At 43.8% G+C, this 14,169-nt stretch overlaps 1 protein-coding gene and 1 long non-coding RNA gene across 3 annotated transcripts; one reads left to right on the forward strand and one right to left on the reverse strand.

Annotated features, from left to right (window-relative positions):
• Positions 1 to 821: 821 nt before the first annotated feature.
• sgpp2 (sphingosine-1-phosphate phosphatase 2) lies at positions 822 to 13,542 on the reverse strand. 2 transcript variants are annotated; one of them, XM_046316596.1, is made up of 5 exons: positions 13,185 to 13,542; positions 6,949 to 7,110; positions 4,476 to 4,655; positions 2,064 to 2,153; positions 822 to 1,572 (listed from the first exon to the last, which is right to left on the reverse strand). In XM_046316596.1, exons 1-5 carry the CDS (start codon positions 13,434 to 13,436, stop codon positions 1,027 to 1,029), a joined length of 1,230 nt encoding a protein of 409 aa, XP_046172552.1. In that variant the 5' UTR covers positions 13,437 to 13,542; the 3' UTR covers positions 822 to 1,026. The 2 variants fall into 2 exon arrangements, with proteins under 2 accessions (XP_046172552.1, XP_046172553.1); XM_046316597.1 differs by lacking the exon at positions 13,185 to 13,542 and adding an exon at positions 7,916 to 8,198.
• On the forward strand, positions 2,036 to 8,968 carry LOC124006528. The gene is made up of 4 exons (XR_006833792.1): positions 2,036 to 2,172; positions 3,478 to 4,738; positions 6,940 to 7,116; positions 7,635 to 8,968. It is a non-coding gene; the product is annotated as an uncharacterized LOC124006528 (long non-coding RNA).
• Positions 13,543 to 14,169: the final 627 nt, after the last annotated feature.

Raw genomic sequence — 14,169 nt, forward strand, 5'->3', positions numbered from 1 at the left:
CTGGGTGGAGCTTCATCTACTTGATACAACAGGACATGAACTCGGTGACATACGATACAGTATTCTAACTGCAGGTGTTGCTTAGGTCTGTTTCCGTGTGATGGTGAGGAAGTCAGAAATAACTAAGGCAAGTAACACGTTAAATAAGATCATTGAGTATTTTCATTTGTCTTCAGTCTTTCAAAGATTCACGATGTGTGAAAAATATAGAATCAATGTTGAATGTATTAAAAAAATGTAAATATTAGAACATTCTTACACAACACTTGAATGATGACAGGATCCTAGAATGTTTTATATTTACACTACTGTTCAAGAGTTTGGGTTCACTGAAATGTCCTTGTTTTTTTAAAGTAAAGCACATTTTTGTCTGTTAAAATAACATCAAATTGATCAGAAATACAGTGTAGACATTGTTCATGTTGTAAATGACTATTGTAGTTGGAAACAGCAGATTTTTAAAAATGGAATATCTACATAGGCGTACAGAGGCCCATTATCAACAACCATCACTCCTGTGTTCCAATGGCACATTGTGTTGGCTAATTCAAGTTTTTATCATTTTAAAAGGCTAATTGATCATTATAAAATCATTTTGCAATTATGTTAGCACAGTTCAAAACTGTTGTGCATATTTAAAGAAGCAATTAAACTGTCCTTTAGACTAGTTGAGTATCTGGAGCATCATTATTTGTGGGTTTGATTACAGGCTCAAAATTGCTAGAAACAAAGATCTTTTTTCTGAAACTCGTCAGTCTATTCTTGATCTGCGAAATAAAGGTTATTCCATGTGAGAAATTGCCAAGAAACTGAAGATCTCGTACAACGCGGTGTACTACTCCCTTCACAGAAACTGAAGATCTTGTACAACGCCGTGTACTACTCCCTTCACAGAAACTGAAGATCTCGTACAACGCTGTGTACTACTCCCTTCACAGAAACTTTGATACTGTTTTCTAATTTCAAAGTGACCCCAAACTTTTGAATGGTAGTGTATATATTTTAAGAGTTCATAAAAACATTGGGTCATAGCAGTCCCAGTACTATGAACAGTCTATTGACCAGAATAGAGTGGACCAGGCCTATAGAAGTGTAGGTGGTGAACTTATATGGCACCTCGATCTCCTTCCTTCTCCTGGCATCTATGTCTTTGACTGACACTCCATACCAGGAGCACAGCACCCACAGACTGGCTGTCTTCATTATCTGTCGAGTTGCAACCAACGCCACGACACCCACCACAAAGCGGGAGCTGGCCAGGGCTAAGCCACCCAGTGTCAGTGCTGGCAGGGGTATGGGTAGCACCCCCTGGGGCTCAAACGTCTCCCCCAGCCTCTCATTTACCCAGTAGCCCACAGAACAGCCTGCACCCACCCCCAGGATGGTGGTGGTGTCCCCCCGCGTGGTGGTGTAATGGTCCAGCTCAGGGTAGGTGTAGCTCAGGAAGAGAGCCAGTACCAATGCACCGATCGGGGAGAGTGGGGAGGTGAGCTGGAGCCGGTCGAAGGTTTCCCAGTATGGATAGGTGACCAACATTAATGTGGCTGAGATTAGAGCACCACAGATCACGTCCTGAAACCAGCAGGGAGTGGGAGTATATACATACATGTATGTTATACAATTTTGTAACTGCTTAGACAGATATATTAATAATTTATTGAAGGGTGATGTGGTCTTTATGGTGATGAAGTGCTAGTCTGAGTCAGAGGAGGCTGGTGGGAATAGCCATAAGAGGACAGCCTCATTGTAACGGCTGGAATGGAATTAATGGAACAGAGTCATACATGTGGTTTCTATGTTTGACACCGTTCCATGTCCTCCTATAGCTCCTCTCACCAGCTTCCTCTGGTTATCTCATATTTACTCCAAAAACTCTTTACAGGTCATTATGAACTACTTATTCTTATGTAAAGGCATAATGAGTGTCAAAGTGAAAGGCAGGTCCCCCTAGCTAAGAGTGCTAGCCAGACATACTGTATGAATAATACATCCTGCGTTGGGTCTGAATGTTTTATACAATACTTTATACAGTACTGTTGGGCAGAGCAGCAGAAGAGACTTACCAGAGCAGAATGCATGCCTGTGTACAGACGACTCAGACACACCAACACAGACAGCACCACCGCCACAAGCAGACCCACTTCAAACTGGAACTGTGGACAGAAAATAGAGGTACACACAAATCACACTCTGACGACAGGAGGTTGGTGGCACCTTAATCAGGGAGGACAGGCTTGTGGTAATGGCTGGAGTGGAATGGTATCAAACACAGTTTCTATTCTTCCCCTCAGCAGCCTCCACTGACTCAGACGTGGGTACACACACAAACACACACACTACTCCAAAATACACAACATTCTGATAAAATACATTCTCTGATACTCTGATGAATTATGGATATGATCTGAAAACCTCCTCAGCTTGGGACTGTCAGACTATGATGGTGGAAGCAAGAAACTCCCATCATCCCCCTAATCTTCTATCTGTCATCCATCTACATCCCGCTAAGACAACTACATCTTCCATCTGTCATCCATCTACATCCCGCTAAGACAACTACATCTTCTATCTGTCATCCATCTACATCCCCCTAAGACAACTACATCTTCCATCTGTCATCCATCTACATCCCCCTAATCTTCTATCTGTCATCCATCTACATCCCCCTAAGACAACTACATCTTCTATCTGTCATCCATCTACATCCCGCTAAGACAACTACATCTTCCATCTGTCATCCATCTACATCCCGCTAAGACAACTACATCTTCCATCTGTCATCCATCTACATCCCCCTAAGACAACTACATCTTCCATCTGTCATCCATCTACATCCCGCTAAGACAACTACATCTTCTATCTGTCATCCATCTACATCCCGCTAAGACAACTACATCTTCTATCTGTCATCCATCTACATCCCCCTAAGACAACTACATCTTCCATCTGTCATCCATCTACATCCCGCTAAGACAACTACATCTTCTATCTGTCATCCATCTACATCCCGCTAAGACAACTACATCTTCTATCTGTCATCCATCTACATCCCGCTAAGACAACTACATCTTCTATCTTACATCTTCTATCTGTCAACCATCTACATCCCGCTAAGACAACTGCATCTTCTATCTGTCATAGATCTACATCCCACCAAAGACAACTACATCTTCTATCTGTCATCCATCTACATCCCCCTAAGCAACTACATCTTCTGTCATCCATCTAATCTGCCACTTTGACTTATGGACTGCCTTAAAGACATCCTCTGTTTTTGCTCAACTGTCTCTGTCCATCTCCCCTTCCCTCTCCACCCTTTTAAATCATTTGCCCCATTTGTGTTTTTGTTTCCCTCCATTTCAATGACAGTGAAGAGAGCCTATGTCATGTATATTCATTGACCTCCTTTTCTCCTTTTCCCCTCCTTCCCTCCATGCTTCTATCTCTCTTTCATGTGTCTGTTCCTTTCCCTTGCAGTTGGGGGGCTTTCAGAAGAAGTTAATGAAGAATGGACTCTGAATGGACACAAAGGATGTTGGGATGGAGGGGCCACTGTGATTGACTGTCCTGACCTTTCACCCCTCAGAACCTAAGAGATCGCCTCAGGCCATTCAGACCACTAAACATCTATAGCTATGTACCCTCTCAGAAACAGAAACTAAGTCACCACATGCATAGCTATGCATGCTCTCTCAGAATCAATGTCACCGCGGCAGAACACTACCACTGTATCTGAGGCTGGTGTTGTTTGAGTAGCTGGTTGATTGATTGTTCTGTGTGAGACAGAGAGAAAATAGAGAGTGAGAGAGCAGAGAGAGAGAGAGTAGAGAGAGAGAGCAGAGAGAGAGAGAGTGAAGAGAGATCGACAGTAATTTACTCTAGTCTATCAGAGGAACAAAGCAGCTGTGTGGGTGTGTCTGATGGTGACTGTTGGTGCCTAATGGTGACTGTTGGTGCCTGATGGTGAATGATGGTGACTGGCCGCTCCGCCCCTCCCAGCACATTGCCAGGAAGGGCAGTCAGGGTCAGGACTCAGGGACTCAGGAGAGACAAGCCCCCTGAACAGAGATACGTACACCTATTTCAGGTCCTTCAAATCTGCACTGAAGGTCTAGAGGCAAGTCGGGGGGTTTTCAGACAAGGCTGTACAGAGTCCGGCAAACTACACTGAACAAAAATATAAATACAACATTAAAGTGTTGGTTCCATGTTTCATGAGCTGAAATAAAAAATCACAGAAATTTTCCATACGCACAAAAAGCTTATTTGTTTCAAATATTGTGCACAATATCCCTGTTAGTGAGCATTGTAGGGAATAACTATGTTGGCACCAAACTCTCCATATTTATTTTACATCTATAGTTCTGTACAGGCCTTGTCCCAGGGGAATGAGCAAGTGATGAGTCTCCCTCAAGACTGAGTAGCAGAAGCTTGGCAGGGGACCCAAGAGGCTCAGGGTGCTGCATGGGCCTCACTTGAACCCTGGAAGGGGCGCTGAGGAGTAGGGTGAAGAAGATGGCGGTGGTGGCCATGACGTGGGTGGAGGGAAGGCCATACTCAGCATCCACACGCTTCTCCAGCTTCACCACTGGGGGCGATAGAGGGCGTGGCAGCTTCAGCACATCCTTCAGGGCCTGGCCGATGTACATCACCATCTGGAGGAGAGGAGAGAATGAGAAGAGAGAAGAGGAGGAGAAAATAAGCACAGAGGACAGGAAAAGAGGAGGCAGAGAGGAGGGTAAATCTTAATATTTTATAATTTTATTTCACTTGGTCCTGCATGTTGGAGCTCGGAGCCTAATATTTTCACTCTACCCTGCAATCACACCTGCAATTCTGCACATGTGACTATTAAACACGCTGAATCTGAATCTGAATAATATCGTACCCTGCCCCTGTTAACAGACCACCGATCATATCAATCTCACTGGTACTGTCCTCAGATCAACCTATACAGTGGGCCAACACATTAGGCTCTTTGTGTGGGCCACATCAAAGGAGTGGCAAGGCACCATCACATGAAGAGATGAGTTACAGATGATCCAGGTCATGAACAGATAGCAGCAGTGCAGATTTAGCTGAATGAATGAGAGTATTGATCGGACCCAGTGTCACTCTGGACTTTGATCAACATGGGAGGGTCGTGGGAAAGGGGAAATGGGCTGTTTCCCTTCTAAATCTGATATGTTATGCATGAAAGTATACATTTATTAATGCCACGCAGTTACATGGTTAAGACAGAAACCACTCAAAGGGTAACAGTTTAGGCATTGATTAGGCATTGGTTTGGGGAAGGCTTAAGACAACATAATAAAAAACAACTGTCATGATGTGACAGCTTGCCGGAGCATTGTAAACTTAGTGGTGCAGTTGTCTAAGCAGTGTACTCCATGTCTGAGTGCATGGGCAATTGAGTGCATGGGGGGGGGGGGGGGGGAAGGCATATCAACATTCTGGGGAAGGCATATCAACATTCTGGGGACCTTTTCAAATGTCCGAAATCAAAGTTTATTTCTAGTGATCAGACTGGTTACAGGGGGAGGATGCATACAGTAGGTGGTTTGAGTATGTAATACAGTATGTAATAGTATGTAATTGAGTATGTAATAAATGCTATGGTAAGTCCTGTCAATACAGCATGCTTCAGGAAGAGGACCAGAGTGGAGAGGGTCACAGTCTGTAATTCAGTGGTGTTAGTTATGATCATGAAGAAAATATGTGTGTTACCCTGTAATAAGGTGCGTGTTGTGATCAACTAGAGGAGTGTGTGTGTGTGTGTGTGTGTGTGTGTGTGTGTGTGTGTGTGTGTGTGTGTGTGTGTGTGTGTGTGTGTGTGTGTGTGTGTGTGTGTGTGTGTGTGTGTGTGTGTGTGTGTGTGGTCAAAGCATAACTAGATGCAGGAACATAGATGATCTATGAGTATTAACGATTCATTATTAGATGTTTATAACTCAGTAATAAACAGTTATAACACTGGTTGAAATTGTGGGATTGTTAATTGTTGCTTGCCAAATACTGAGTAATTTAAGGACGCTCCTGTTCTGTTCTATTGCCTGTCCCATCACCCTGTAGCACCAGTCCACCTGAGCCCTGTGGTCCCTGTGGCCCATGTGGTCCCTGTGGCTCCTGTGGTCCCTGTGGCCTGGGGTGTCAGGACCAGGTCAGAGAGGGGTAAGGAGGCAGGGATGAAAGGCTGGGTCAGAGAGGGGTAAGGAGGCAGGGATGAAAGGCTGGGTCAGAGAGGGGTAAGGGGCAGGGATGAAAGGCTGGGTCAGAGAGGGGTAAGGAGGCAGGGATGAAAGGCTGGGTCAGAGAGGGGTAAGGAGGCAGGGATGAAAGGCTGGGTCAGAGATGGGGAGGGATGAAAGGCTGGGTCAGAGAGGGTTAAGGGGGACAGGGATGAAAGGCTGGGTCAGAGAGGGGTAAGGAGGCAGGGATGAAAGGCTGGGTCAGAGAGGGGTAAGGGGTGAGAGGAGGTGAGGGAGAAGGAGAAGAAGAACTTCATTGTCTCACACACTCTCTCTCTTACACACATGATGAACATGAGATTGTATGGGATGTTCAAGCAAGGCATCAGTCTGTGACACTGCTCTGGTATACCATATCGGTGTGGGTATTTCCAGTTAAACATTTATTTTCTGTAATGAAACCGCAGGTGTGAATTTAATAGGTAGCAGTGGAAGAGAGAAAGAAAATATTTATGTCTGGGAGGATGGTTTGAAGAGCAGAGAAGACTGTGTCTGCATCCGAAATGGCACCCAAATCCCTATATAGTGGGCCTTATGGGCCCTGGTCAAAAGTAGGGGCCTATATAGTCCACTTATTTTGACCAGGTCACATTGGGCCCACTATATATGGAATATGGTTCAATTTGGTACCTTCTCTGTTCTTCAAACCATCCTAACTCACATAGATATTTTCTCTCTTTTGCAACCACAGGAGACTTACAGTCCAGATGTTGACAAGGCGTCTGCAGAGGAAGGGGTCCAGGTTCCAGTGTAAGCAAGGAGGGAAGGTGATGTAGAAGACCTCGTGACCCAGCCCGGCCGACACCAGGAACAGGAAGTATAGCAGCCGGTTCCTCACCTCATACTGGGGCCTAGCAGACACCTGTGGGTGGGTACAGAGTTAGTAGTCTCTCTAGACAAACAGGTTGCCTCCCACAATATAAGATCAGGGATATCTGAGACTAGAAAAAGCGGGAAACCTTATTAATTACAGTAAATAGTTTTTGCCACTCATTCACAGTGTAAAAGCAGAGTAGTCAACAGTATAATAACAAAAAGGAGGCTCATTGCAGGTCATTGTCATTCCAATCATTTTCACTCCTCTGTAACCATATTCTGAACAAGATAACCACTTGTAGCCTCAAATGAACATATAGTGAATTAACTATTTGTATATGGCCTCGCCTCGACCTGTACAACTTGTACAAGTTAGCAGGAGCAGACTCTCAATAGACCATGTAGCATTGTTATCAATTCCAGATTTTGGACAGCGTTGTCAGTTGAATTCTTTATCTCATGAGTCACATGGATAGCCTATGAAATGCAATGAATGGCAGTTTACTTCTGATTTCAATTTAGAAAAATTTTTTTTGTCTTTTGGAAAATAATTTGACAAACATGTTTTAGGCACTTCCATTTCCAGGAGTCACCATCAGGACCGCCAATGTGTGATGGAGGGAAAAGAGAAACAGAAGCACGTCTGATCCAGTTCTGACATCATCCTCATCCGCGCCAGCTTCATCATGATGGTGTCGACAGAGATGTCAGCATAGCGAATAGCTCTGAAGCAACTCTGCACTATTTTGTTTGTTTATGTACTATTTTTTTACGTTATTAGCTCAATAATTGTTTTGTATCATACACACAGCCGGGAAGAACTTTAGGATATTAGAGTGGCGATAACTCACCAGAACTTCCAGCATTACAACCCGGATTATCACTTCTCTGGAGCAGATCTCTTGTTTGCTCTCCCCAGAGCAATCTAACTTATTCCGGATGCTGACCCAAAACCACGCCGGAGAAGGAGAGGTACTCGAGGCGGTCTTCTGGTCTGATTTAAGAAGCATGCACACCACCCACCGCTCCGGAGTATTTTACACGCTAATGTCCAATCTCTGGATAATAAAATTGATAAGCTCAAGGCGAGAGTTTCTTTTCAGAGAGACACCAGGGATTGTAACGTACTCTCCTGCAGGGAAACATGGCTTTCTCAAGATATACTGTCTGACGCGGTAAAACCAGTTGGTTTATCAGTACATCGCGCCGACAGGAACAAACATCTCTGGGAAGGGTGGAGGTATATGAAGGGTGGAGGTATATGAAGGGTGGAGGTATATGAAGGGTGGAGGTATATGAAGGGTGGAGGTATATGAAGGGTGGAGGTATATGAAGGGTGGAGGTATATGTTTCATGATTCATCACTTATGGTGTAACTGTTCTGAATATCTCACAATTAAATGCAGACCGTACAATCTCCTGAGAGAATTTTTGTCAATAATAGCAACAGCGGTCTATATCCTCTCCAAGCGGATACCACAAAGGCCCTCAAAGAACTTCACTGGACTTTATGCAAACTGGAATCCATATATCCTGAGGCTGCATTGTCACGTTCGCTGGAATAATTATCGGACCAAGCTGCAGCGCGATATGGTTTCCACATATTATTTATTAGAAACACACAAAACAACAAAGAAAGAATGAAACAAACAACGAACCGTAGCAATAACGTGTAACATACACTAACTCAAAACAATATCCCATAAAACAGGTGTAAAAAATGCTACTTATCTATGATCCCCAAGTAGAGACAACGAGAGCCAGCTGCCTCTAATTGGGAATCATACCAAATACCAACATAGAAAAAATAAACTAGAACCCCACATAGAAAATAATAACTAGAAAACCCCTCAGTCACGCCTTGACCTACTCTACCATAGAAAATAAGGGCTCTCTATGGTCAGGACGTGGCATGCATTTATTGTAGCTGGGGATTTGAACAAAGCACATTTTTGGAAAAGGGTCCCGAAATTCTATCAACATATTAATTGTTGTACTCACGCTGCTAAAACCCTCGACCATTGTTATACTACCTTCCAGAATGCATATAAGGCCCTCCCTCACCCTTCATTCATCAAATCGGACCAAAATTCCATCTTGCTCCTCCCCTCCTATAAGCAGAAACTCAAACAGGAAGCACCTGTGGTGAGGACTATTCAATGCTGGTCTGACCAATTGGAATCCACGCTTCAAGATTGTTTTGATCACGTGGACTGGGATATGTTCAGAGTAGCTTCAGAAAATAATATTGACACATATACCGATACGGTGAATGAGTTTATCAGGAAGTGCATAAGAGATGATGTACCCACTGTGACTATTAAAACCTACCCCAGCCAGAAACCGTGGACAGATTGGAGCATTCGTGCAAAACTGAAAGCGCGAAACACCACATTTAACCAGGGCAAGAAGACTGGGAATATGGAAGAATAGACACAGTGTAGTTATTTCCTCCACAAAGCAATCAAGCAGGCTAAACGTCGGTATAGGGACAAAGTTGAGTCCCAGTTCAAAGGCTCAGACACGAGACGTATGTGGCAGGTTCTACAGACAATCACAGATTATAAAGGGAAAACCAACCACGTCGCGGACACCAACGTCTTGCTTCCGGACAGGCTGAAAACCTTCTTCGCTCCATAGTACTGTGCCACCGACGCAGCCCGCTATCAAGGACTGTGGGCTTGTCTTCTCTGTGGCCGACGTGAGTAAGACATTTAAGCGTGTTAACCCTTGCAAGGCTGATGGTATCCCTTGCCGTGTCCTCAGAGCATGCGCAGACCAGCTGTCTGGTGTGTTCACAGATATATTCAATCTCTCCCTATCCCAGTCTGTTGTCCCCACATGCGTCAAGATGACCACCATAGTCTCTGTACCTAAGAAAGCAAAGGTAACTGAACTAAATGACTATCGCCCAGTAGCACTCACCTCTGTCATCATGAAGTGCTTTGAGAGACTAGTCAAGGATCATATCACCTCGACCTTACCTGCCACCCTAGACCCTCTTCAATTTGCTTACCGCCCCAACAGATCCACAGACAATGCAATTGCCACCACACTGCACACTGCCCTGTGCCATCTGGACAAGAGGCATACATATGTAAGAATGCTGTTCATTGACTTTAGCTCAGCATTCAACACCATAGTACCCTCCAAGCTCATCATCAAGCTCGAGGCCCTGGGTCTGAACCCCACCCTGTTTAACTGGGTCCTGGACTTCCTGACAGGTCGCCCCCAGGTGGTGAAGGTAGGAAACCACACCTCCTCTTCGCTGATCCTCAAAACTGGGGCCCCACAAGGGTACATGCTCAGCCCCCTCCTGTACTCCCTGTTCACCCTTGACTGCATGGCCAAGCACGCCTCCAACTCAATCATCAAATTTGCAGACGACAGAACAGTAGTAGGCTTGATTACCAACAATGATGAGACCGCCTGTAGGGAGGAGGTGAGGGCTCTGGGAGTGTGGTGCCAGGAAAATAACCTCTCACTCAATGTCAACAATACTAAGGAGATGATTGTGAACTTCAGGAAACAGCAGAGGGAGCACCCCCCTATCCACATCAATGGGACCGCAGTGGAGAAGGTGGAAAGCTTCAAGTTCCTTCGCGTACACATCACTGACAAACTGAAATGGTCCACCCACACAGACAGTGTGGTGAAGAAGGCGCAACAGCTCCTCTTTAACCTCAGGAGGCTAAAGAAATGTGGCTTAAAACCTTAAACCCTTACAAACTTTTACAGATGCACAACCGAGAGCATCTTGTCGGGCTGTATCACTGCCTGGTACAACAACTTCCCCGCCCACAACTGCAAAGCTCTCCAGAGGGTGGTGCGATCTGCCCAGTTCATTACTGGGGCCAAACTTTCCACCCTCCAGGACAGCTACAGCACCCGATGCCATAGGAAGGACAAAGATATCATCAAGGATATCAACCACCCGAGGCACTGCCTGTTCACCCCGCTATCATCCAGAAGGCGAGGTCAGTACAGGTGCATCAAAGCTGGGACCGAGAGACTGAAAAACAGCTTCTATCTCAAGGCCATCAGACTGTTAAACGGCCATCATTAGCACATCAGGAGTGGCTGCCTATAGACATAGATTAGGAATCACTGGCCACTTTTAGAAATGGATCACTAGCCACTGTAATAATGTTCCATATCTAGCATTGCTCATCTCATATGTATTAACTGCACTCCACACTATTCTATAGTGTCTTAGTCATTTTTAAATTGTGTTTACATATTGCATCATCCATTTCATATGTATATACTGTATTGTATTCTATACTACACCACTGACTGTTAAACAGCCATCTCCAGCACATCAGAGGCTGCTGCCTATAGACATAGATTAGGAATCACTGGCCACTTTAAGGAAATGAAACACGAGGCACTGTAATAATGTCTCCGTATCTTGCATCACCCATCTCATATGTGTAAACTGTATTCTATACTGTTCTACGGTTTCTTAGTCACTTTAATTGTTTGTAAATATTGCATCACCCATCTCATATGTGTAAACTGTATTCTATACTGTTCTACGGTTTCTTAGTCACTTTAATTGTTTGTAAATATTGCATCACCCATCTCATATGTGTAAACTGTATTCTATACTGTTCTACGGTTTCTTAGTCACTTTAATTGTTTGTAAATATTGCATCACCCATCTCATATGTGTAAACTGTATTCTATACTGTTCTACGGTTTCTTAGTCACTTTAATTGTTTGTAAATATTGCATCACCCATCTCATATGGGTAAACTGTATTCTATACTGTTCTACGGTTTCTTAGTCACTTTAATTGTTTGTAAATATTGCATGACCCATCTCATATGTGTAAACTGTATTCTATACTGTTCTACGGTTTCTTAGTCACTTTAATTGTTTGTAAATATTGCATCACCCATCTCATATGGGTAAACTGTATTCTATACTGTTCTACGGTTTCTTAGTCACTTTAATTGTTTGTAAATATTGCATCACCCATCTCATATGTATATGCTTGGCAATTAGTCCACAAACATTTCCCTCTGCATTTCCCTTTTAAGCCTATTGGATGTGCTATTCAAAAAGTAAGTTATCTTCACAGGTTCTTCAAAAATAATTCCAGTATCCGAACAGTGCACTGTGCATCCGCCAACTTTCCTTCAATTTGCATGGCTGAAAAACTATGTCAACGAAGAAAGCATCCGAGTGAGCAAAACAGCACCCCTATGTTTTACAATATGTAACCCATGTATTTGATGCCGTCAGGCCAAAAAGAGTATGACATGCCATACTCTTTTTGATCAGACAGCATCAGATACATGGGCTACACGTTTTTTTAAAATTCTGTATTTATTTAACCTTTACTTAACTTGGCAAGTCAGTAAAGAACAAATTCTTATTTACAATGACAGCCTACCCTTGCCAAACCCGGACAATGCTGGGACAATTGTGCGCCACCCTATGGAACTCCCAATCACAGCCTGATGTGATACAGCCTGGATTCAAACCAGGGACTGTAGTGATGCCTCTTGTACTAAGATGCTGTGCCTTAGACCACTGCGCCACTCGGGAGCAAACTGAGACAGAGGGTTGCAGTTTAGTTTGTTCGGATGCTTTGGTGTGTGTTTCAGTCATATAAATGGTCAATTTGAAATATTTGATTTGGATGGGCAAGGAGGTATGGAATAGAGGCTATACCTTCTCAAGGCCTGCCCATAACGCCAGCCCATAACGCCTGCCCATAACGCCAGCCCATAACGCCAGCCCTGGGAAGGTAGCCTATAGCCCACTGGGCACATGCATCAATTCAAAATCTAGTTTTATTTTACATTTGGTTAAGTTATCAACTAACCTGGATTAAAAACGTAAAATCTACAAAACAATTACCATGTCATTGGATTTACAGTAGGGTAAGAGTTAAGAGTTAGGTGACAAAATACAAAATGATCTTACATTGATTACTTTTTGCAAATCCAATCAGTTTTCCACTTTGATTCAACGTCATCGCATTACATTTTGGGGTTGAAATGACCTGGAAACAACATTGATTCAACCAGTTTTTGCCCAGTGGGAGCCTACCTTCTTCTGTTTCTTCAACTCAATAACTCAAACTCTCATAGAAAAGTTTACACTTACACCAACACTGTATTCATTTTTCTTGTGTTTGTCATTTGAGTTGCTGTCCTTTTCATTGGTAATAACGTGTCCATTACCGCACCGCAGTCGAGAAAGTTGGTGAGGTGTTTCTGCGTCTATGAGCGCCGTCTCCCGCGGAGGGTGCACCCAGTTTCCGTTCTGATGCGAGGCTTCGATGAGGAACAGACCGCATGCCCTCTGGAACTTGGCCACAAGCTCCGAACCATGCAGATATTTAAGCAGTTTGAGCATCGCAACTCTCTCAATAGTAGCATATGAGGTGTATGAGAACAGACAGACAGGTACAGACTAAGACAGAGCGCATGACCCACCCTGGGCTCATCCCACACAGAGGTGTGTTTTCTGTGCGTGCAGGTGCGGGTTGACAGGTGTGTGTGGGATACGCCAGGAGCACCGAACTGTCATAAAGCCAGACAAATTCACCGACCTTTAGACTACGTGAAAAGATCAACCACTATTTGTTAAACCCTTATATTCACTTTTTTATTTTTACAGTCAATGTATTCTAATAGTCTATAACAATCGGCCTATAATTTTGAGATAACAATGTAGCCTGTGTTTATCTGCAGGTCCTGCGTGTGTGTTGTGTGTGCGCGCGTGTGTGTCTTTCTTTGTTTCTTACTTTTAAGTATTTTGTTCAACATATAGACCAATGAGGCCAAATGGGCTTAAGGTTATGCTATATACCTTTATTCAATAAGTGATATTGAACCTGAAGACTTAATGGGTCAAATAAAATAAGTATCTACTTTAGGCCTTATACAGAATAATAAGTCTGTAATATTCCCAAAACGGGATAAACTGCAAGGTGCAAATTGCCTATGTCGGTTTAGGTTATAGTCTTTGCTAGGTAAAGTCCCACATTATCTCAGCTCATTGGTCACCATAGCAACACCAACCCATAGCACGCTCTCCAGCAGGTATATTTCACTGGTCATCCCCAAAGCCAAAACCCCCTTTGGCC

This window comes from Oncorhynchus gorbuscha, linkage group LG19 (assembly GCF_021184085.1).
Source record: "Oncorhynchus gorbuscha isolate QuinsamMale2020 ecotype Even-year linkage group LG19, OgorEven_v1.0, whole genome shotgun sequence".
Taxonomy (NCBI): Eukaryota; Metazoa; Chordata; class Actinopteri; order Salmoniformes; family Salmonidae; genus Oncorhynchus; species Oncorhynchus gorbuscha.